This window comes from Callospermophilus lateralis, chromosome 3 (assembly GCF_048772815.1).
Source record: "Callospermophilus lateralis isolate mCalLat2 chromosome 3, mCalLat2.hap1, whole genome shotgun sequence".
NCBI classification, from domain to species: Eukaryota; Metazoa; Chordata; class Mammalia; order Rodentia; family Sciuridae; genus Callospermophilus; species Callospermophilus lateralis.
In genome coordinates this window covers 79,689,790-79,715,475 of record NC_135307.1, presented here as the reverse complement: position 1 = coordinate 79,715,475, position 25,686 = coordinate 79,689,790, and the positions used below count along the sequence as shown (strand labels likewise).

General features: G+C 35.9%; 3 protein-coding genes across 3 annotated transcripts; 2 read left to right on the top strand and 1 right to left on the bottom strand.

Moving 5' to 3' along the window:
• Positions 1–546: 546 nt before the first annotated feature.
• Positions 547–6,698, top strand: LOC143394714 (olfactory receptor 4F21-like). The gene is made up of 2 exons (XM_076849368.2): positions 547–1,457; positions 6,605–6,698. The coding sequence occupies exons 1-2, from the start codon at positions 547–549 to the stop codon at positions 6,696–6,698; spliced, it is 1,005 nt and encodes a 334-aa protein (XP_076705483.2).
• Positions 6,699–11,946: 5,248 nt separating this feature from the next.
• Positions 11,947–12,888, top strand: LOC143394713 (olfactory receptor 4F15-like). Its single transcript, XM_076849367.2, has one exon. The coding sequence runs from the start codon at positions 11,947–11,949 to the stop codon at positions 12,886–12,888; it is 942 nt and encodes a 313-aa protein (XP_076705482.2).
• An 11,469-nt stretch (positions 12,889–24,357) lies between these two features.
• LOC143393938 (olfactory receptor 4K14-like) lies at positions 24,358–25,299 on the bottom strand. The gene has a single exon (XM_076848430.2). The coding sequence runs from the start codon at positions 25,294–25,296 to the stop codon at positions 24,358–24,360; it is 939 nt and encodes a 312-aa protein (XP_076704545.2). The 5' UTR covers positions 25,297–25,299.
• Between the last annotated feature and the right edge of the window lie 387 nt (positions 25,300–25,686).

The window sequence follows — 25,686 nt, the reverse complement described above, 5'->3', positions numbered from 1 at the left end:
TTCTATCAGATTCAATGTGTGGGTTCTCTCTCATCCAGCGAAGAGGTCCACGGAACAGGGTAGAGGACAGTGTGACTGTGGAGTTGCTAATTAAGACCTCCGGAGACCAAGCAGGAAGCAGGTCTGATTTTATTGCACATTTACCATGTATGCATACTCAGACAATAACTAAGCATGTTTCAGGGAGCCACCAATACAATTTCTGGCCAACTGTTCTTACAGCGACCAATCAAGGAACAGGTTGTGGAGCAACATGTAGGGACAGCAACATGTAGCCTCATACCCAGGGCTGTGCCTAATGGGTAAGTGGTTTGACACTCACATGCCTAGCACGTGGGAGTGTTTTGCCACTCAGATGCCCTTGACTTTTGCCATGTACTTACTCCATGCACTTTTCCCCACTGTTCAATGATTTCTAACTCTCATATCTGTAACCCATAGCATAGATTAGCAGGAATAATGAGGAGTACATTTTATACCACTGGATCTGACTCTTCTTCACTTTTTATCCACAGGTGTTTGGAAACAACTTTCCTGCCCAAGTCAATGGATGGACTGAATGATTCTGTGGTCTCTGAGTTTGTGTTGCTGGGACTCTCTGGTTCATGGGAAATTAAAGTTTTTCTCAGACTGACATTCTCATTGCTGTACTTAGGGATCATCCTGGGAAATCTCTTCATCGTCTTTTTGGTAATCACTGATTCTCACTTACATTCTCCTATGTATTTCCTACTGGCCAACCTGTCCCTCAATGATGTGGGACTGTCCTCCATAACAGTTCCCAAGATGGTCACAGACCTGTTAAAGGAGAAGAAAGTAATTTCTTTCCAAAGCTGTATGGCTCAGGTATGCTTCATCCACATCATGGGAGGAACAGAAATGGTGCTGCTCATAGCCATGGCATTTGACAGGTATGCAGCCATCTGTAAGCCTCTCCACTACTTGAATATTATGAACCCGAAGAAATGCATTTTATTTGTAGTCATTAGCTGGGTAACTGGAACGATCCATTCTATGTCCCAGTTTTCTCTGATTGTAAACTTGCCTTTTTGTGGTCCTAATACCATAGACAGCTTTTACTGTGACTTCCCCAGGGTCATACAGCTTGCATGCTCAGATTCAGCCATGTTTGAGTTTCTTGGAACTGCCAACAGTGGATTCATGAGCCTGATCACCTTCTTGCTGCTCCTCCTCTCCTATGTCTTCATTTTGGTCACTGTCTGGAAACGTTCCTCTGGGGACTTGACCAAGGCTCTTGGCACATTGTCAGCTCACATCACTGTGGTGGTTTTCTATTTCACTCCGTGTATATTTATCTATATGTGGCCTTTCCCAGAATCATCAGTTGATAAATACATGTTTATAGTTGATTTTGCTATCACCCCTGCCTTGAATCTTATCATATATACATTAAGAAACAAAGATGTAAAAACAGCAATAAAAAGACTGAAAAAGCGGCATCATTATGACAGATTATGTTGACCAAGTCTGTTGTTGAGAGCTCAGGAACTACTTTCACCTACATGATGGACCCCTCCCCATAGGTATCTGGTATGTAATGTGCTTACTTGACAGAGGTCTGTACCTTGCCGATCTTCTCCTATCTATACTAGGACTATGCCTACTTCTCTTCTACAGAATTACTCCCTGTTTTCTGCTGACATCAGAAATAAATCCAATGTGTCATGAGTTTCTTTAAGAGGCAAAAATAATGTGTATAAACAATGTTATATGATTTAACTTGTGATCAATTGTTCATCACTTGATCATAAGACCAGATATAATGATATTCCCTCTGCTTTTCATCCATTGAATTTTCAAATAACTTCTAACTTAAACTGTTGAATATCAGGACACCTTACAATGAATGGTTATATATGTGGGACTAGTAGATCTATTCAGTTACTTAGATCAATTCCCTCCTAATAAAACCTGAGACAAATTTTAAATGAGTGTAGTTTATTTGGAGACTAAATTTTGGACACATCATTGGGAAATGGTATTGAGAAGGGAGGCATGCACATGTTGAAAAGCATACTGGGATACGATCCTCAATTGACACTTTAGGATACTACATAGGCCCTGTAGTTTAATATTTTTCCAAATGAAGAACAAGATATTTGGAGTATTTCTTTACTTTTTAGGATGCATTACTTCTTGGGCATGTCCTAACTTTCTCACACAAAATGTTCATTTCATTTTCAAAAGCCAGGACATGCTGTCAGACAGACTTTTTTTTGTTTAAAGTGTAAAAACATTACTAATAAAATTAAACCACTTGCTCTTAGTATTGCTTTTTTCTTACAAAATGTAAGTTAAACCTGACTGTTCTCTTTACATAACAAATGAGTTAATCTGAAGACTTCTATCCTTTGAAGAACTTCTGTGATTCTCTGCTTTGTATAAGTCACACATAAACCAGCAGTTCAAGGTGTCTCTTCCGCCATGAACATGGTTCAGCAAGTCCGTGGCCACCTATGGTTTCAGCTAGCATGGTGATGTCTGACCTTCATCTCACATCAACACAAGTCATCTGACTTTGACATGACTGGAATCATTATCTTAGTTATGCTTAAGAAACAATAGCTATGGACCAAAGTAAGCAAGATTTTTTACCACCACCACCACAAAAGAAAAAGAAAAGAAAGAAAAAAAATCAAGTGAACTCAAAGACTTTCTAAAATCACACTGTATTTTCATGTGTAGATTCATTGTAGTTGATTCCCTTTGTGCCTTGCTTTTGCATTTGAGAAAAGTCACACTATCAGATGATGCTCTCCATTTAGGAAACAGAAGCTGAGAAGTCCCAAGCAGCTGCCCATATGTCCAGCTTACCTACGACACAGACCTCTAAAGTTTACTCTCTGCAGTAAATATGTTCCACACGGACAATACATTCTTTATTCAAAACAAAATCATGTCGCTTATTTCCCTGAGTGACAACTATATCTCTGGCCATAGTGAGAATTTAGAATCAGTATTATCCATGGAAAAGTGTATGATCACAAATAATGATATTACTGACATACATCTAAAACTCTGTCATAGATGAACTATTAATTTCCCTATATTCCTCACATTTAAAGCAAATGTCAGATTTTTATGTCATGTTTCTTGATATATCCATTTGGAGGATCTGGAAGTTCTATAACGTTTCAAGAACAATTCAAAGTTTCCTGTCAAATAATTTTTAGGCCTCCTGGACTTTTATAGCAAAGCACTTTACAGAACCAAATCCCCCAACTTTCTTTTATACAGTCCCAGAGCTCAGTGGGTATCAAGATTCTCAACAGCCTATACTGATATCATGATCCAGATTTCTCCTGAATTAAGAGGAGGCCAAGTAAAGAGATATATAATGATAACTTAAGCCATTTACTCTAAAGAGTAAATGGTTGATATTGTTTGCAAATAGTTTATATCAAGAAGATCTTGATATAAAATATAAGGAGGGAAGTCTCTAGATTGATATGAAAATAAGTTATTGGCCATGGAAAGGAGAAAAGTCATGGGGAGTACAGAGTCATGGTGGTACCTTAGCAATTGGAGTCAGAGCCCCTTAGATGTGTATACCAGTCATGCTGCCTTCCTGCTCTGTGACTTCCAACAAGTTTCACTCCCAGAGATGCAATCTCCCCAAAGTAAGGTCCATTCTATGGGGTTATTGGGAAAATTAGGTCAGAAAATATGTGTGGAATTTCTGGTATGTGAGCTACATCTAAAACTGACATATATCTAAAACTCTGTAATAGATGATCTATTCATTTCCCAAATATTTATATTCTATCCTTAGGGACAGTTCTGCTTTGCAATATTTGAGGACAAAAATTAACAATGGGAACCTGAAGATTTACTTACTCTTTTTAGTAAAGAAATTGCATAAAATTGTTTCCCTGGTTATTAATGTGAATTAAACTTTGTAGCATTATTAACACTCAGCCAACTGTAAATCAACACAAAATATGAGTGGCAGCTCTCCAGAAACTGGTGAAGGTGAGAAATTCCTGGTTTATGGGATAATTCATAGTGTTCAGAGTCTCTGTCTATCACCTGATGTACCCAGTTGGGAGTAGGCTTTGCTCCATGTACAAGTTCAATAAATTTCTTTGTTTAAATTAGTGAAAATTTTGTCCTTCAGCATCTGAAATTATCTAATTCTAGTTACATGCTGTAAACTTTGCCATCTCCTGGGTCTATTTGTGAAATAAAACTTCTAATTTCATGTGAACCGAGACCAATTTAGAGAAAACTTCCAAAGAACACACATCAATGCTATAATAATTCCCCTACAGACATCATTTCATACATACATTGGTCATTCATTTCAACTTTTTGAGTCTAATTCTTATAAACACTAGTATCACTAAATATACAATAAACATTCTGATTCAGCAAGTCCACTCTTGACTATCTACCATAGTAAAGGAAAACTGCAAAATAGCACATGAATGTCCACACAATTTTATTTTTCATCACTGTAAATGGGACTGAGCCCAGAAGTTTGCATATTTGAGGATAGACTGGGAAATTTAGTTATGCTTTTTCTCAAAATTTGAAAAAGGTTAGAATGTGTGGATGGCTGAGGAATATAGCACAGTGGTATAGTACCCCTGGGTTCAAAAGTCAGTAACCAAAGCGGAGAAGGGTACATAATGCCATTTGGGATAATACAGATGAACATTTTGCTAAAATGAAATAAGGCAAAAAAAAGAGAAATAATATACAATCTCACTTAAATGCAGAAACTTCAGGAAAAACTTGAACTCCCTCTTTGAGAATTCATAATAACCCCTGCTTTAAAATATTTATTTATTTAAAAAAATTAATATTTATTTTCTACTTTGAAATATTTGATGATAAAAATTTACAGTGGAAATATGAATATTTACCTTTTCTACTTTAGTACTTCATAGGAAAGTGACAACACTGGCTACCAGGACCGGCATGTTATAGGAAATAGGGTGTAAGTCAAAGTTTAAAAAGGTGTTGTTTGGGATGAATAAATGTAGAGAAGCAATGGATTACATGAAGACCTCAGTTCTAAAAGGAGATTTTAGGTGTTCTCAACAAATACACACACACACACACACACACACACACACACACAATTTCTATGTGAAGTGATTGTGAATTTATTTGACCATAGAAATCATTTCAAAATGTATATTGACATAACCACATCAGGTTGTGCATCTAAGTAAAAACCATAAAAACAATTTAAAAAATAAAAAAAAGTACATCTGTGGGAACAAAGATCAGATCCTTGTTTGCTTGAATCAGAGATATAGACAGTTTTTGCTCCTAACAAAGAAGAGTTCAGGATACAGCTACTGCTGTATTCTTGACAGTGTGATGGTCTCCAAAATGTATGTGGGTAACAGCAAATCTGTAGGTTTCATAGTTTAAATTTTATTAAGTATAAATTATATCATAACAAATATTTAAAAATATTAATTTATGTATTCCAAATCACTTATATAATAAAAGGAATTCCTTTACTGTATTACTAGGTTGTTACACAATAAGCATTTTGAAGATTCACAAGAATTGTATATTCCCTCCAATTCCCCTTCAACCCACCATCCTTCCCCCAAACTTTCTACCCAAATATTTTTACAGTTTTAACTATAAGTTAATTGAATGTTGATGGCCATGCATAGACCATGATTAAAATGTTTCATGAGCTGCACATGGTAGTATGCAAACAACAAAACTTACACACAAGCTGAAATAAGGTAAAATGAAATAAAAATCTGAGCCTAAAACTCTGAAAAGCAATGTCTATTGTTTATTTTGCTATCATTTCTGCTTTGAATCCTATTATTTGTACTTTCAAAAACAAAGATAAGAACTCCCTCCATATTTTCCAGAGTTTCTACTACATTGTATCACAATCCTTGTTCAGTTATAAAAATTTTAAAATTTCTCCCGATTTCTTCTCACATTTATTCATCATTCAAAAATGAATTGTTCAATCTCCATGTGTGTATATATTTTCTTTACTTTTTTTGTGCTGATTTATAATTTTATTGTATTATAATCAGATAAGATGCAAGAGATAAGTAAAGGGAGGGGGCAGGGGATTAGCAAGGATGGTGGAATGTAATAGACATCATTATCCAAAGTACATAAAGACATGAATTGGTGTGAACATAGTTTATATACAAACAGAGGTATGAAAAATTGTTTGATATGTGATGCATTCCACTGTCATATATTTAAAAAATAAAACCAATAAAAAAAATAGAGGCGGTTTGGGGACTAAAATATGGCCAAATTTCAGAAGCCAAGAAGTAAGTGAATTCAGCTATTGTTGAAAATATTCTATAGATATCTGTTAGGTCCATTTGATTTATAATAATTTTTATTTCTGAAGGGTCTTTACTGAGTTTATGTCTAGATAACTTATGTATTGTTGAGGGAAGAGTGTTGAAATCACCCAGCATTATTGTACTATGGTTTACCTGAAATCTAAAATATCTAAAAACAGTCTAGTAATAAAAAGTAAATAAAGATGTATAAAATAAAAAAATATTTAACAGTGGTTGTCAATGACTGATAGGAGGAGAGTTTTTATTTTCACTTTTTCTTATATCCTTGAAAGTATTTCATCATCAAGAAAGTTTACTTTGAATAAAACAAAACAACTAACAAAGTTGGAGAAGCCACACTTCTTAATTGCAAAATTTATTATGTAGCTAAAATGGTATACACAATGTAACAGTGGGAACAAATAGACATAGAGGCCAGTAGAATAGAATGGGATTCCAGAAATTAATCTAAAAGAGTATGTTGATTCTTAAAGAGAGTGCCATGAGTGTTCAGGGAAGAAAAGACTGTGTCTCCAACTAACAGTGCTGAAACAACTGGATATATCCACATGCCAAAAAATTTCATAAATATGTATGCAACATAATTTTAAATGATGTCTGTTTAATGAATTCATTCATATATATTCTTTTTTCACTTACATTGGTCTAAACCAGAGTTAATTTATTTAAAATCAAATGTAAATTGTTAATTTTCTTTGAAGATGTTTTTCTATCATATTTTGTTACAAATAATTTCTTTGCCTTGTATTGACATCCTTTTTTAAAAAAAAAAATTGGTTCTTGATGGAAACAATAGCTTTATTTTATTTATTTATTTTCATGTGGGCTGAGGATGGATCCCAGTCTTCACACATGCTAGGCAAGTGCCCTACCACTGAATCCAGCCCCTCTATTTACATTATTAATGAAAATTTCAGTATTTTTCTTTTTAGACAATGAGTCTTCAAAAGTAAAATTCCCATGATAAATGGCTTGGGGACTCAGATCACCAGCCGTCAGGTGGTCACCAAATGCTGCTGCTAGGTCCTTGTTAGAGCTGGAGCAGTTGTAAGAGGCACTAAACACAGAGCATGAGAAGAAAACATTTCTTAAAAGATCATATTAGGGCAGAAATATTGATTTCTGGCATCTTTCTTTTGCCCATAGCCAGGTGAGTGGGGATGATGCAATTGAAATTAATAGCTTACTAAAATGATCAGTTATTTTTCTTATATAGATGTCTGGTCCCTATGCCAAGACATTAAAACTTTTTCTCATCCCCATTTCTATTCTTCATTCTTTTCAAAAGCACTCATTGAGCACAAACTTATGCTGTGTTACCAAAGGAGAAATTAGAGTTTTCATTGTTTTATAAGCCTAGATTCTGCCTAGATTTGCAGAGCAATTTCTCAATTTAGACCATACTGTATTTCTATAGGAACTAGCAAAAAGCCTGGAACTTGGTTTTACAGTTATATTTCTCATGCCTTTCATGGATTTATGATAATTTCTAGAGTTTAATAATTGCTTAATAATCTCACTGGCATCACTTTTCAATAGGATCAAAATATAGTACAAACATTCTTTACCAAGAAATTATCATCATCTATCATTCATGCATTTATATACAAATGCATGCCTGTACCCATCTAACTATGGATCTGTCTCTCAAACTCACAGCACTTATTATGGGCCAGGATTTGTGAATAAGTACAGTCCCTGCTCTCAAGAAGCTCATGGATTTAGAAAAGGAGACAAGGAGAATACACATTGTAAAGTATACTATGGGACAGGCAATATAGGAAGTTTGCCTATAAGATGTGAGAGCAAAGAGGAGAACTATCTAATCCAGACTGGGTAGAGAGTGAGATGATCTTTTTTTTTCCCTTGTAGTTATTTTAAAATTTTATCCATATTTTATTAATGTATTATCAATGGAATTCATTGCTACATATTTATACGTGCAGATGATATAAAAATATAAATTGGCCAATAGAGAGGAGGTTATTCTTGATGAATTAACACACAGGAAAGAATTTTTACATGAGAATTAATCAGCTAAATTAAAAAGGTAAGAGGTCCCTTAAATGCGTATATATATATAAAATCAACTTTTAAGTTTAAAGCAATACGCCGTTGTTTTTTAGAGTTGTATTAAATAACTCAGAAATATAGCTTTGGAAGTGAAAACCGCTTGATCCTACTTTTCAGGACTTGCCACTGGTGGTATTTGGTGTGCATTTTTGGAGATTGTTTTATTCAAATACATATACTCATTTCCATAGTATTAAATTCATTATATATAATATTTCTGATCGATTCTGGGCAGTAGACAAATTCCAGGAGTTTTATCACCACACTAGAATGTTTCCAAGGCAGAGATCAGTAGGGATTTTAAGTGGCAAGTAGGCGGGGAAGATACAGGAAATGCTGCCTTGGTAAGCTGGCTCAACTGCCTCCCTTTTCACCTTTGTGCTGTTCCTTGCCTCTGTTTGTTTCTTCTCTTTCCTTGTCCAGTTCCCTCTCTCTACTCTTTTCTCAATTTGCCTTTCATCTCCTCCTTGGAATGACAGACACATTTACAATAAGCCAGCAACAGACTGATCAGGAAGGTATGGTTTTATTTATTAAAGAATCCCATGCTGAGAAAAGGCTCTGTCTGGGTAGCCACTCTGAGGATTTTCATTTCTTTCTTTCTTTCTTTCTTTCTTTTTTTTTTTTTTAAATCAGAACACAGTTGTATTTTAAACATTTAAAAACTTTGTTATAATTTATAAATGCTACTTTGAATAATTTTGGCATCCCTAAATTGAATTTGTGGGCTGTTTGTCTTTAATCTCTTACTTTGTATTTTAAAAAATCAACTTTTAAGTTTAAAGCAATACGCGATTGTTTTTTAGAGTTGTATTAAATAACTCAGAAATATAGCTTTGGAAGTGAAAGCTGCTTGATCCTACTTTTCAGGACTTGCCACTGGTGGTATTTGGTGTGCATTTTTGGAGATTGTTTTATTCAAATACATATACTCATTTCCATAGTATTAAATTCATTATGAATTTTCTTTTTTTCACTTAAATATAAAATATTTCTAGATTTATTTATGAAAAATGATTCAACTAATTTTAATAGTTTCATGTATTTTCTTGCATACAGGTTCTCTAATGTGAGTAATACCCCCACTATTGATTAACACTATTGATTTACTGTGTGTGTGTGTGTGTGTGTGTGTGTGTGTGTGTGTGTCTATATATATTTGCTCTTTGCTAGTGGGCCTAGAAATAGATTTTTACATCTTAAATTTTCATAAATATTGGCAAGATAGAATTCAACTGTGTATAAGGGTAGTTTTAATTTTGAACATTGAAAATCCTGGAAATTTTTTTTCTTTTATCCACGCTGCCCCATCCCCATTATTTTTCTTTCCTGCTTGAATGTTAAAACAAAAACAATGAACCTCCTAATGACCAATGAGGCAGAATGTCAATCAGTCTGCTCATTGTCCATCCAGGGGTATGGCTGCTCCTGAGTCACTTGTGCTTCCGTCTCTCTTTTTAAAAATGACCCTCTTCTCTTGTGCTGTTGATATATTGACCCTTCTATCATTCATAATATTCTGGTATTATTTTTTGTTCTTATTGAACTGTATTCAATGAATACATTGTGTATTAATAAGGAAGATTTTAACATTTAGAAGGAAAATAAATCAGTCCTCCCACCATTCAGAAAAAAAAAAATCAATCCATTAGTGATATTTTATACTTATTTTTGTTTTGGTCATCTTTTTTCTTTCTTTTTTTCACTTGGAAACAGAGAATGGAGGTTAACTGTATTCCTGAACATGTGTATATTAAAATTTTCATAATGGATGATCAAAACTTTTATATAGACCTGATTATATCTACTATGAAATAACATATACCTTGTCATTCATCTTAGTTACTGTCCCTTTTCTGTACACTTGATTTTCTTTTATCTAAATTTTAAAAATGTAACAGGATGTTTAGAATTTGTAGATATTTAAAAATTATACATTATAAAAATTGTACATATTTATGGGCACCAAATGATTTTTTGATACATATACACATTGTATAATGTTTAAATAGGAGTAAATATAATTATGTTCTCAAACATGGATCATTTCTTTGGATGACAGTAATCAAAAATCTTTTCATCCAGATTTTTGAATACAGAATACAGTGGCGATAATGTACTATGTCCCTAATTTTTTTTTATTCCTTCCCATTTACTGTGGATAAAAGTCCTCATTTAGTGCCCTTATAGTGGAGCCTCATCACATCACCTCTGCTCTTTTCCCGCCTGGCTCCAGTGCCTGCTCTATATCATATGAGTAATGCCACTCCCTGCCTGGTCTCTCTCCTCTTGTCTGTTTTTGACTCTGATGGGTTCAGGAAGCTCTACTGGTTGATTTGCTTTCCTTCATATGCAGTGTGCAGTGGTTTCCACATGGAGCCAGGGCTTGTTGTGGAGTGACAGCAGGGACAGTGATGACATGAGAAAGAAAGGTTGTCAATGAGGTGAGCCAGAGGAAAGCTTGGTGGTGGTAAAGCTAGTTGTGAACCCAGGCCACTCCAGGTGGGAAAGCATGAACCGAGTGTTTATTCTAAATATTCCCATACCTTCTTTGGATTCATTTCTCCTTTTGACATTTAAGTGTCCAGTTAACCTTCATTGAATTTATGTTGATAGGCAAATATCTATAGTTTTCCCTGTTTTATCTTTTCTGTGACCATCATTGGTTGACTGACACTTCTAGTCAATTGATACAACAAGTATAACTATGTTATGTAGCTTCAGTACGTAACAATAGGGTCACTGTAGCCCTTTCATTCTATTTTTTTTATATTGAAGCTTTTATGAACATTTGAAAATAGAAATATGGACAAGCTATTGTTTAAAACCCTTGGTAGGTTTCTATTGCTCTTAGAAAAAATCAAATCCTTATAGATTTCAGTGCCTTCCTATAGGTTTCAGGGTCTTTGCCCAGAACATTTCAAAGTTTGGATTACTGCACTTACTATTTTTAAAATTTTTTAAAAATATATTTTTAGTTATATATGGACACAATACCTTTATTTTATTTACTTTTTTTTATGTGGTGCTGAGAGGATAGAACCTCACAGGTGCTAGGAAAGTGCTCCACCACTGAGCCACAATCCCAGCCCTCCATTACTCTTAAATAGTGACTTCCTATTTAGTTCAGTCAAAGCAGGCACCATTGAGATAAGTTGTTCTCACAGTATTCAGTTCTTCTCTTTAGTCAGTCATCAGTGTCTGTCCTACCTTTAAAAGTATCTAATATCTAGATGCACCATTAGTCTGTAGATCCACTGAAACCAGAATCAATGTTCTACTTCTAGTTCAGAACTTGACATATATACTTGTATGTGAAGTATATATAAAACTTGTATACAATCATGGTGAATAATACTTGAATGAGTAAATAAATACACTAATTTTTCAAAATATGTTATAAATGTTGGTAAAAATTTCTTTTTAAAATTATTTTAACTTATAAAATAATTTAAATCTGTTTCAATATTTATTGATGAATATTTCTTATTGATTTGTTTTTGGCTTTTAGGCAGAACAAGGAATAAAAAAAAAAACACGAATGTATGAATCCAATTTCTCTGAAGTTTCTGAATTTATATTGCTGGGACTTTCTAACTACAGAGCAGTGCAGCATTTCCTCCTTGCCTTCTCTACAGTGTTTTATCTCATGATTATTCTGGGAAACATCCTTGTTGTGTTTACTGTGACCTTTGACCCTCATTTACATTCTCCTATGTACTTTCTTTTAGCTAACCTTTCATTTACTGATTTATGTTTTTCCACCTTAGCAGTTCCTAAAATGATTCATGACCTATATTCTGGGGATAAAACCATATCATTCCAAGGGTGTGTCACCCAGATTTTTGTCCTTCATGTCCTGGGTGGATCTGAGATGGTGCTCTTGGTAGCCATGGCCTTGGACAGATATGTGGCCATCTGCAAGCCCCTCCACTACCTGACCATTATGAGCCCACGAATGTGCATTTTGCTTCTGTCTGGTGCTTGGCTTATTGGTATCATTCATTCTGTGGCCCAAGTAGCTTTTGTTGTCCATTTGCCTTTCTGTGGTCCTAATGAGATAGATAGCTTTTACTGTGATCTTCCCTGGTTTATCAAACTGGCCTGCATAGATACCTATAGAATGGAATTCTTGGTAACTGCCAACAGTGGGTTCATTTCCACAGGCACCTTCTTCTTATTGATTATCTCCTATATCCTCATTCTGTTCACTGTATGGAAACGCCCTTCAGGTGGTTTGTCCAAGGCCCTCTCCACCCTTTCAGCTCACATCTCTGTGGTGGTTTTGTTTTTTGGACCATGCATCTTTGTTTATATGTGGCCATTTCCCACAGTGCCAGTGGATAAGTTTCTTGCCATTTTGGACTTTCTGATCACCCCCATCCTGAATCCTGCCATTTACACAATGAGGAACAAAGACATGAAGCTGGCAATGAGGAAACTGATTAGTCAGCTCCTGGGTCTGAGGAAAATTTCCAACTAACTTATAAGAGCTCTTGTAGTACCTTATTTAAATAGGGTCTTCTGTAAACATGGGTCTTTAAAGGGATGTGTTTTCTTGAGACATTTTTTAAAAATCCCTTTTCCAGCAGCTTAAAAAATATTAGTTTATTTAAAGTTAATAACCAATAATGTGGTTATATATTTAACTTATTTACATAATTATATAATTTATTTATAATTTATTTTAGATATCTTACCCTTTCTGTGTTGGCCAGCTCTTAATTAATTCAGTGAAAAACTAAAACTTTCATGAATTTCAATCTACTGTGTGTATATGTAGAGTTAATGATATAAGTTAATATTTTCTTCTCTGATTGGATTAAAAATATTCTCATCTAATAAGGAGAATTGGTTCTTATAACTGTTATTTTTTTTTGGTCAAGCAAAATGGTACATATTCTACATTGATTGGGTTTGATTTCTTTTTTTGCTTTAAAACTTATGCTAATAAATATTCTCAGTTACAATAATATGATTTTTGCAAGAAATTTATTTTGTTTAATAAAGTAAACATTGTTTAATATTTACATATGTATAATATGTAATAACATTGACTAAGAATAAAGTATTTTAATTTTGACTTTATGCATATTAATTGTATACCAAGTAATGTTTGATATGTTTATACATTTTGCAATGTTTGATATGTGTTTACATTGTATAATGTTTAAATTATGAAGAAGGATTTGCTCCATTTTGACATGGCTAATGGATGCTTTCTGCCTAAGTGTGTTCATAGATTTGACTCCACGTTTGGTCAAGGTCACTTTTGGGCTTTCTGATTGGGCAGAACAAAGGCTATGCTCCATAGTTATTTAGGGACTGTGGTTTGGTTACTTACCTGCCAAATAATATATATTCAAAGCAAAACCACTGTTGAGCAGTAACTCCAAAATGTGCATAGTGTTGCAAGGGCCCCTAGAACATTAACCAAAATAGACATCATTATATTCTTATCAAAATATTAAATTGTACAGTGTATGTTCCCAGACGAGTGCAAAACAGATGGGGAATAGAAGTAAGAAAGACAGTGGAATGTATCTAACTTTCCTATGTACATATAGAAATACACCACAGTGAATCTGCACATCATGTCCATCCTCAAAACTGGAATCCTAATTAGAATAAGATATACTCCTTTTTATACATATGTGAAAACAAACTTTACTGCCATGTGTAACTAAAAAGAACAAATAAAAATTTAAAAAGAATACTAGCTAATTGTCTTTTTAAAAGAGTTTTGATATCACTCTTTTCAATTATTTATAGGGAAAAGTTTATAAAATCTGAAAAGTGTGAGTTCATTGTTAAATGAACTTCTTCAGTTTAATCTATCTTTCACATTAGTCTATATGTAAGCTATGTATCTCATGAAGTCCCCTTCTAATTTTATATTAGTATTGAGAATGAATTAATTTATTACTGTTTACTTCTCCCATTTTCTTCAAGGACACATATTTTATTGGATGTAATAAAAATTCAATAAATTTTATCATCTGTTAGATAAAAAATGAAGAAATCACTAGCATAGTTAACTATCTATATCCTTGTATTTTGACAGTACATATGTCACTGTGAAAAACCTTAAGGGAAGAAGAAGGAATCATAAAGTAATAATAAAGTATTGTGGTTTAATATGAGATATCCACCCAAAATTCACCAGTGTGACAATGCAGATGTAAAATGATCAGATTGTGAGATGTGTGACCTAATCAGTGAATTAACGCAGTAATATGAATGAACTGCGTCCTAAGTGTAGAGAGGTAGGTTGTGGCAGGAGGAAGTATGTCACTAGGGTATCCCATTAGGGTTTACATTCTGCCCTCTGGTGATCAAAGCATGCTCGCTCTCGCTCTCTCTCTCTCTCTCTCTCTCTCTCTCTCTCTCTCTCTGTCTTTCCTGTATGCCCAATTCTGAGCTACTTGCTCTTCCATCTTGCTGTTCTGTATTACCTCGGGCCCATAGCTATGAAGTTGGCTGTTCATGGACTGAACCTCTGAAACTATGAGCTAAAATAAACTTTTTCTTCTCTATTGTCGAGAGCCATCTGTGAACTGTGTGTGAACTAAATTGATGTTGAAGCCATTAGGAAGAAAGCCTGGTATCAGGGACTCACAGCAGCAAGCCCACTGGTTTGAGAATGCCTGGTTCATGTGGCATCCTACCTAGTTCCAGCTCAAGTTAGCATAGCACCAGTGATGGGGTGACCTGCTGGAACTACACAGCCTCTCAGAGATGGGTATGGCTTTCCAAAATGTCAATCAACCTGTTTACTGCAAGGACCATGCCACCACAAGAAGCAAGACTCCTCCTGCGGAGCCCTTATCCCTGCCTTTAAAGTATTCCCCCTTAAATAAAGAATCAGAGCCCTTTTCAGTTGTTAGGTTTTCCAACTCCTATTAGGATTGGAAAACCTATCAGACGCTCCCCTTTTTATATCTAAATTCTGGTTCTGTCTCTATTCTTACCAATTACTTCAGACTTTTTATTTCCTAAGAGCTCACACCTCCTGAGCAGGGACCTATTTTAGCAGGGTGCTAGTCACCCCACAATATTCTATGTTCACAAAACTCAAGGAAACACTTTTAGTTACATATGTCCATTTATTGTAAGGATATGACAATGGGTACAGATGAATAGACAGATGGAAAAGATACAAAGTGCAAGGCATGTAGGAAGGGGCATGTAGCTTCCATGCCCTCTTTAGATGTACCACCATCTAGGGCTCATAGGCATGGTTGATTAAATTATTACTCCCTTGGGATTAACACTGCTTTCATTCATTTTCACATACCTAGAGTTCATGGTGGGCCAAATTTTAATATCTAATCACATAGTAGATTTTTTTTTCCCTTTAGCCCCCATAATGTAGCTGTTCATGAGGCCATCAATTGTTACTTCACTAGGACAGGAGACACTTACATGTTCCAGGAAATTCTAAGGTATTAAGAGTTTTGTGTCAGGAACCAGAGTCGAATATCAAATATTAGAACAGAAGAGTCTCCTGTACCCCTCCGTAGGAAGGTATTAGGAGATTTGTCTCAAGAACAAAGGCCTGAGAGGAAACATTCCAAAAATATTCTCCTAGCACCCTTAGTGCTCAGGAAATCAGGCATTTTGTGCCAGAGATTGGAGAAATAGACCAAGATGTAATTTCTTGTTTATTTCACAGTCTACTCCTTGGTCTCTGACCACAGAGCTCTTAGCACAAAAGGATCCTATAAGTCAAAAGTACTGGAAATTTACTGGAATCACATTCAACCATCAATATGTAGTTCAGGCCATCATCAAAGAGTATAAATATGTCTCCCAGGGTGGAGGCCACTCAAACTTGCAGGCTTCTTTCAGTTTTGTCAGGTTTCCTAAGCAGGAGTGGTCTTCACAATTATATGGCATTGGGTATAATTAAGATGAGAGAGATGTTTTAGTTAGGTTTTCACTGCAATGACCAAAATACCGGAGAACAACAATAAAGGGGAGAAAAACTTTATTTGGGGCTCATGGTTTCAGCGGTGTCAGTCCTTTGACTGAATGCAGCCAGCTCCATTGCTCTGGGCTCAAGGTGAGGCAGCACATATGGTGGGTGGGTGCCGAGCAGAGGAAAGTTGATCAGATCATGGTGGGCTCAGGAAGCCCAGACAGTGAGAACAAGTCGGGAAAAGAACTGCAGGGAAGATGCACCCTTATATAGAGGGTTCCTGGTGAGCCACATGTTCTAGCCATGCCTTATAACTAAACCGTAACAAGAGATAAAGTCATCTCTTGCTATAAGTATAACATCTTTCAAGTTGTTAGTGTGGGATATTCGAGTTTCTTCAGCTAATAGCTCATTTAGTAATTTTTTTAACCTCACCCACTGTTCGTCTTTCTCCTTATGAATACCCACAATTTTTTCCAAGATTTCACAGTCAGTTACTGTGCTGTTCTAGATTGTAGGCAGCAATACTAGTCTAGCAAGTACCTTTCCCTCAGTCTACTCCCATTCAGGGTATACATAGAACTAGAATTAGTGAAATACTTTTGCCATTAGGAAATACAGCTGCACTTACAGTTAACCTCAATTTTGCCAAATAGGATATAGATAAAAACCACCCACATCAGTCCTTTAGAAATACTAATATATGATTTTAAAATATAGCTACAGTTTCTTGCTTCTGTGACCCGTCCCTACTTTTAGCATTTGTACTTTCAGTCCTCACCCTGTGAACATTGCATGAGGTGGGAAAAAATAAAGTAAAAACAACCCAAGCTGGGCAGTGGCTCAGTGGTGGAGTGCTTGTCTCACATGCGTGAGGCAATGGATTCTATCCTCAGCACCACATAAATAAATAAAACAAAGGTATTATGCCCATCTACAATTTATTTTTTATTTTTTTTAAAGAGAGAGTGAGAGAGGAAAGAGAGAGAGAGAGAGAGAGAGAGAAAATTTTTTAATATTTATTTTTTAGTTATCAGCGGACACAACATCTTTGTTTGTACGTGGTGCTGAGAATCGAACCCGGGTGGCACGCATGCCAGGCGAGCGCGCTACCACTTGGCCACATCCCCAGCCCCAGCCCATCTACAATTTAAACAAAAAGTCTTAAAAAAAACCTAACAGGTATTATGGGAAGAAAGGGAAAAAAGTATAGTTATTAATAGTCATGCTACCAGCTTTCCTTGGTAGGTATTGCACAGTCCTATCTGAATCCTCCACCACTCTCTCTTCCCAGATCCACAGAAAATCAGGGGATTAATTTATTGGCGATACTTCAGTCCTACTCATGTCAAGTTTGAGCACACACTCAAGTGCCAAAGCAAATTGTATCCTAACCCATTTTAGATAATCTATGTTTCAATTGCCCATTCCATTCTGCTATGAAACTACTATTCTGTGGAGGATATTTCTTGACCATTGTTTGACATTCTGGGCAACGCAGAGGGTTCCTTGGTCTACCAACTTGGTGCAATATCTTCTGTTACACCTTTTCTATAGCTCTCTGAGCATTTGCAGCTTCCACCAGGAAAGGAAGCTCAGTCCAGAGTCTGCAAAACCAATCTGAGGCCCCCAGGACTAGTAACATCAGACTGACTTGTCAACTGTGTTTAGGACCCTATCTTGCCATTTCCACCTACAGTCTCTGTTTCTTTTGCTGGTAGACAGAACAATTCTTGTTAATTTTTGTCCCTCAGGAGTACAAGAGAAATATGTCTACATTAGGCCCATATCTGCAACGCTGCAGCTCTCCCATTTCCTTCGTGGAACAGGTGATCACCTCAACTGGGATTATCTGCTTGTCAATTCCAATCATCTTCTGAACCCAGGAGTTTTCTACTAGGCATCAACTTTTATCTCTTTAATGTCCCCCTTGAATTTTCATTTGTCTGTGTCCCATGCAGAATCCCTTTCTTAATCCAGGTTTCCATGGACTTCCTGCCTGCATCTATGGTAAGGGCAGTGGCCACTGTTCATAAGCTAGTAAAAACTGAAATATAAGGTCTTTTACAACTATTCATTTTTCCATCACAGCTATAAAATAACATGCAATGAATTCTACTGAGCTCATTAGTTTTATATTCTTTTTTTAAAATCACAGTGTTACTGGCAGGAGTTGGGGTCAGATTCATGTTCCATGGCATTGAAGAATGAACCCCTGAATGCCAAAGTAATCAAGTGAGCAGGAATTTTATTAAAAAAGAAATTGGAAGAAAAGTCTTGGAACTTCCAGCTCAGTGCCTGGGAAGAGCCAGAGTGCTGTTTAAGTCTTACAACAACATTTCCTCTTTCAAAGGCACATAAGGAAAAGTTGATAAGATCCTCTTGACGTTTTCCACATTGTTACTAGGGATGTGCCCTTTGTTGATTGGTTCCTGATATATCAATTGTCCTGCACTTGGGCTCTGGCTGGATTATACAGTCACTTTCTACAAAATGGAAATTTAATGCCCTTCTGAGAAATTAAAACTGATTCATAACATGGTGAGACACGTTAAGATGGCTGTTCACTTGTTTGCCCTCGTGTTGACATTTTCTCTCTCTTTCCTACTCTCGACTGCTTACCCTTTTCTATTTCAGTGACATCATTCCAGATAGGATGTTGTCCATTTATTTTTGAGCTGCCAGACACAAACCAAGTAGCTGTTTCAGCCCCATCCTGAAACTATCTACACCCTAGCACACCCCCATTCATTTCATTAGGGGGAAAAAAAGACCCTTTTGTCCATGCAAAGAGCCCAAGGGATTTAATAGCTTTATGTTAGGAGGTAGATCAAATACTGAATGTATTACTGAGCTTGGTCCTTGTTTCCAATAACAATTCAATGATGAAGAAAAGGGTTTGAGAAAAAGGAAAAAGTTTTATCATTTTGCTAGCAAAGAAGAAAAATGAGGGATTCCTGTTGCAGAGGCTGTGATTCTGGCCATCATGGGGAAGAGAGGATTTTCAAAGGCTACATTCCAGTGTGCCCTTTTCTTTTTCTTTTTCTTTTTTTTTAAATTCACTTGGTAATTTAGAAGGCAGCTAATTCTTAGATCTTCTACCTCCATCCCTTAAGTCTGAATTACTTCTTTCCTTTGTGGGCATGTGCTCAAGGACAGATAACTCCACCTAGGATGGGAAGAAGTATACTTCGGTTGTCTCCCCCCAGGTTAGGGATGGGGAGAGGGAGAAGAGAAAAGATATATGTCTATTTCAAAATGAGCCTCAATGGCAGAACAGCAAAGTTTATATTCAAAGCATGAAGTGGACCATAATTACAAATACATATTTTACAATATCATGCTAGAACATGGATTTAAATGTCCTAAACCTGTGTGTTCTTTCCAATCTCAGGAGCATTCTACTACCTGGTTCTGTCTGTTAAATTAGTTGTCCCCTCCTCTATTTTTTTTCCCATGGAGAGAAAAGTCCCCCTAGATTGGGTACCTTTTGGCACATACACAGTTTATCTCTGTTGGTCAGGTTAGGTCTGAAGAATTATTATTGCCAAAATGGCCATAGTACTAAAAGAACTACACCAATTCAATGAAATTTCCATTCAAATTCTAGTGGCATTCTTTATAGAAATAGAAAAAGCAGTCATGAAATTCATGAGAAAAAAATAAGAGGCCTAGAACAGATAGCAATACTTACTGAGAAAAGCGAAGCAGGAGGCATCACAATACAGAACTTAAATTATACTACAGAGCTAGAGTAAGAAAACCAGCACCAAAAAAGGCATGAAGACCAATGGAATAGAAAACATAGAGATGAACCCACATAAATACAATTATCTCATACTAGACAAAGATGCCAAAAAAAAAAAAATACATTGGAGAAAAAATAGCTTCCTCCATAAATGGATTAAGGAAAACTGGAAATCCATATGCAGTAGAATGAAATTAGACCTCTCTCTCTCACCCTGCACAAAACTCAACTCAAGGTGGATAAAAAAACCTTGGCATTAGATCAGAAACACTGTACCTACTAGAAGAAAATGTAGGCCTAACATTCCATCATGTCATTTTAGAAACTGACTTCTTTAAAAAGACCCCTTAAGCACAAGAAGTAAAATAAAAAAAATCAATAAATGGGATGACATCAAACTAAAAAGCTTCTTCACAGCAAAGGAAACAATTCAGAGCATGAAGAGAGCCTCAGAATGGGACAAAATCTTTGCCACCTGAACCTCAGATGGGACATTAATTTCCAGGTTATACAAAGAACTTAAAAAAACCTTAACACCCCAAACAAACAAACAACCCAAACAATAAATAGGCAAAGGATCTAAACAGACACTTCTCAAAAGTAGAAATACCAATATTCAACAAATAATGTTGAATATTTTTTTCTTATATTTGTTGAATTATAAGCAATTAATTTGCATTAATTAAATGTAAATTAAAACTACATCGAGATTTCATCTCACTCCAGTCAGAGTAGCAATTATCAAGAATACAGATAATAATAAATGTTGGTGAGGATGTGGGTAAGAGGGCACACTCATAATTGTTGGTGGGACTGTAAATTGGTGCAACCACTCTGGAAAGCATTATGGAGATTCCTCAAAAAACTAGGAATGGGACCACCATTTGACTCAATTTTCTACGCCTCAATATATATCCAAAGCTGTTGAAATCAGCATACTACAGTAATGAAGCCACATAAAAAGTTAATAGCAGTACATTTCACAATAGCTAAGCTATGAAGCCAATGTAGGTGTCCCTCAATAGATGAATGGATAAAGAAAATGTGGTATATATACACAATGGAGTATTCCTCAGCCATAAAAAGAATGACTTTATGACATTTGCCAGTAAATGGATGGATCTGGAGACTATCATGCTAAGTGAAATAAGCCAATTCCCCCAAACCAAAGGTTTGTTTTCTCTGATATGTGAAAGCTAACCCACAATAAGGGAGGTAGGGAGGAGTGAAAGAATAGAAATTCAGTGGATTAGACAAAGGGGAATGAAGAGAAGGGAGGGAGTAAGAAGAGGAAAGACAGTGGAATGAATCTGATATAACTTAGTCCTGTGTACACATATAAATATATAACAGTGAATTGCATCTTCATATATAGCCACAAGAATGGGGTCCTAATTAGAGAGAGATATATTCCATGTCTGTGTAGATATGTCACAATGGAATCTACTGTCATGTATGACCAAAAAGAACCAATAAAAAAAGGAAAAAGAAGAAAAGAGGCACAGTGGGACTAAAGTTAGGAAATGTACATATGTAGATTCAGCTAGGCTGAGAAACAGGTTACATTCTCTGTTTCCCAGGCACCCACCAAGGTCAGAGGGTTGCCCCTCAGCCTCCATACTCAGTATGAGGAAGCTCAGGATCTAAAACAATTTGGAGATTTTAACTTCAGAGGGGTTCTGTTTCAATAGGAGACTCAAAGAAGGTCCAGATGTTTGCAGTGTAAAAAGCATTCCTGGCTATAGGAGAAAATAAGGCCTTGGGATTCTGGGGGGAGGGAATGGGGGTAGTGATGGTTGTTTATGGTAGATAAAGGGAATTAAATGAAATAAATGCATGGCAAATGGGAGAATTTGTTGTGTGCATGAAGTCTTTCAGGTAACCAGCTTCAGAAGAAAAGATGATTGCTTGCAACAAAGTTTTTCTGGAAGAGGTTTCAGACCATTTCATCCCCGAACCTTCTTGCAGTGCCTCGCACATCAACTTTCTGGGGAACACCTCATATCTGGACCATAAAATTCTGATAGAATGAGTGATCAGGAAAAAGGAGGTACTATTTTGAGGGCCTTAGACGTATCTAAACAGATGGTGTCAGAGATATCAATAAAGTGTCTTGAGGTCTAACTGTCACCATCTATTAGACCTAGACAGTATCTTACTCTGTAATTCACAAATTGAAATGCAAAATATCCTATGCTGTCATCAAGTAGAAATGGAACATGATCAAGCTCATCAAGTCTGGGGCGTAAAGGGATTGCATGAGTTTCTGGTGCCACAACTACAACACCCACTTCTGCCAGATTGCTTTGTTTCCCTTGTTACACAGCCATGACTATGTGGGAAACTCCTTAGAAACAGTGGACTGAAAATAAAAATTTTGCTTCATGTTTACATGAAATATTGGCAGTAACTAGAAGTGAAGGTCTGTGGTCTTATAGCCTCAGTCAAAAAATGCATTACGCTTAAGCATTTTTAATATGGTTGTGGTCATATAAAACAATGATTAGGAGAAATGATAAACATGGGAAGAAATTGTGACAGTACATTTGTTTATTCCCTTTGGCTTGTAAAAAGCATGAGTCTATATTGATTCATAAATAATGATAACAGTTTGTTTAGATGACTAGAATATAGAATGAAGACACTAGAAATATTGATGACAAACAAAGGAAAGAATCCTAGAATTAGATACTTCCAGAATGGGCACAGATTATCAAAATATAGGTGTCCATTTGAATGCTAGAGGGCATCCATTGTAGAGGAAGATTTTCTAGGTAGACAAAGCTTAAGTTTTTTTTTAAGGTGTCCCAGTATTTCATCAATGGGTCCTCATATAAAGTGACCAGAGTTTGAAGTCCTGTATGCAATGAATCATATGCATTATCTGGCTACCAGCACTTTAGAACCCATCCATTAATATGGCACAGTATTCTGTGGAGATCCTAGTGGTATGTTAGAATACGGATGATGTTAGAATATTTACACCATGGAGGAAGTAGAGAATTCACATTTATTGTAGATATGAGAATGCACATTTATTGTACATATGAGTATTCTTCCTATGACAATACTCAGCTTACACGACCACTCGTGGGTTTAAGTATTTTCATATTCACCATCATGATATTTGTGCAAACTTTATATGACAGCCACACAAATGAAGCAATGGGTTCATGACCAATGAATTTACTAGTTTGACCACATACATGATCACCCATAAACAACTGGTCTATAAGAATGTTGAATGGCATAGTGATGAGGCTGTATGGCTCTCATGGGAAAAAAAAAATAATTATTTCTAAGATTTGGGAATGAAGATGAGAAAGTGGGAGAAGCTCCTCTTATTGTTATACTTACTACTCATCACGAATCTTTTACTTGCCTTCCTCTAAGGTTGGGTTCTGTTGGATTGGAGGACTCTCACCCTGAGAAAGTTATACTTCCATCAGAGTTGAAAACAATATTTTCATTAATTTGAAAATAAAAACTGGCTATGGTAATTTGTGCTTTGTCTAGGGAACATTCATATCTATAAGTTCTCTAGATTAGTATTTGTATAGATGATTCTAACAAAAAAAGAAATTAGGTCTGCTAATTAGATTAAAGTGTATATACTAGGCTTGAATTGCACAGTAAAACATGATGAAAATGTCTGAGTTGAGGCATTTACTCTTGGAATTTGTCATGCTGTGTTATACTACAGAATAGTCAAATCTGTGTTTTTAATTTTTATACCCATTTCATGAAATGTTTAAAATAGTGCTTAAATTTCAAGTTTAACTTCTAACGACTTGCAAAGAGCTATAAACAGAATAAGCATTCTGGGTAGGAAAAAATGGTAACTTAGAACATACAGTGATGAAAACACAGTGATTGAAAAAGTATCCCTTAAAGGTGAATTGAGGCAATTTCTAAGATAGAGACAACCAAATGATGGACTGCCAGTTCTTTGTGACCATAGGTGAACAGGCATGTGCTGGAGAGGTATTTACTTTCTTCACAATACATAATGAAAGAGAAAACTTCATTGAAAATTATACCATTTACAATAACTAGTGTTTTATTTGTTAGCTTAATAGAGACATTTTGGTACTTTATTTTTGGCATGAGTTATGCTTTAACATATTTGGTGAAAAGTAAATTTTCTACTGTGCTGTTGAATGTCAAATAATAAATAAAAACTCTTGGAAGTATGATTCACCTCTCAGTTCTTGTCATAATTTTCAACCTATTTTATAAGATCAATATATTGTCAATTTGAAGCACTCACTTGCTTCTGGGCATTAAATATTAGCCTTGGAATTCATGCAATAGTTTTTTAATCTCTTCATAGCATCTTTAATTTCTTTATTTCTCAATGAGTAAATGGCAGGATTTAGAAGAGGTGTTATAGCAGTGTAAAACACAGCAAGAAATTTGTCCAACCATGTAGCGCTGACTGGCCACACATAGATGAAGATGCAGGGCCCAAAGAAAAGCACCACCACTGTGATGTGGGCAGTGCATGTAGACAGAGCCTTGGATGCACCAGACTTAGAGCTTCGGTGAACAGTGATAAGAATATGTGTGTAGGATATCAGCAATAGAATAAAGCAGGTTACAGCCACAAACCCACAGTCAATGTTCATTAAAGTGTCCAGATTTTTTGAATCCATGCAGGCCAGCTTGATTACCAGTGGCATATCACAGAAGAAGCTGTCTATTTCTCTGGGGCCACAGAAAGGCAGCTGCACAATCACACCCAGGTGACTCATGCCATGCACAAAGCCAACAATCCAGGCAATGGCTACTAACCCAATGCACCTTTGCAGACTCATAATGGTGGTATAGTGGAGGGGTTTGCAGATGGCTACATAGCGGTCATAGGCCATAGCCACCAGTATTACCATCTCAGTCCCTCCAGCAAAATGGACAAAGAGAATCTGGCACATGCAGCCTCCAAAGGAAATGCTCTGGTTCTCCCTGAGGAATCCTATGATCATCTTAGGAGTGGTGATTGAGGAAAGCCACATGTCAACAAAGGATAGGTTGGCTAACAAGAAGTACATGGGGGAATGGAGATGGGTATTCTTGATGATTAGTAGCATGATAAAAATATTTCCAAATACAGTCATCAGGTAAATCATAAATAATATCATGAAGAGCAAGACCTGAATATCCCATGAATGGCAAAGTCCCAGAAGCAAAAATTCTGACACTATGGATTGATTTCCTCCATCCATTTTATTCAATGTGTCTTCTGAAATATCCTTGAGAGAAACATAGATTATCAGTTATGGGGATAAAAAAGGAACTTGACTTTTAGAATTTGATGTTTACATTGACATTAGCATCTATATCTGAAATTAAAAGTATAATTGGAAGAAAATTCAGAGTTCAATATATCTAGTATTATGTTCAAATGGAAAGATAGCCATGATGGGATTTTTAAGAGAATAACATGGGATTGTTAGGTGAATAATTCATTATGAGTTTTCTTTCAACAGGGTGTGAGAAAAATAGGACAGCAAGAAGAAAAGCTAACACATACTTGAGACGTTGCCTGGAAATAGCTCCAGTTTTCTGGTAAAAAGGATCAGTCCAGTAAAAGTGATCTGGGCAGGTCAACAACA

Coding starts and splice junctions, on each gene's coding strand:
- LOC143393938 (XM_076848430.2), bottom strand. CDS start 25,296: ATGGATGGAGGAAATCAATCCATAGTGTCAGAATTTTTGCTTCTGGGA.
- LOC143394714 (XM_076849368.2), top strand. CDS start 547: ATGGATGGACTGAATGATTCTGTGGTCTCTGAGTTTGTGTTGCTGGGA. Junction 1,458..6,604: donor ATAAAAAGACTGAAAAAGCG/GCATCATTATGA, acceptor TATCCTTGAAAG/TATTTCATCATCAAGAAAGT.
- LOC143394713 (XM_076849367.2), top strand. CDS start 11,947: ATGTATGAATCCAATTTCTCTGAAGTTTCTGAATTTATATTGCTGGGA.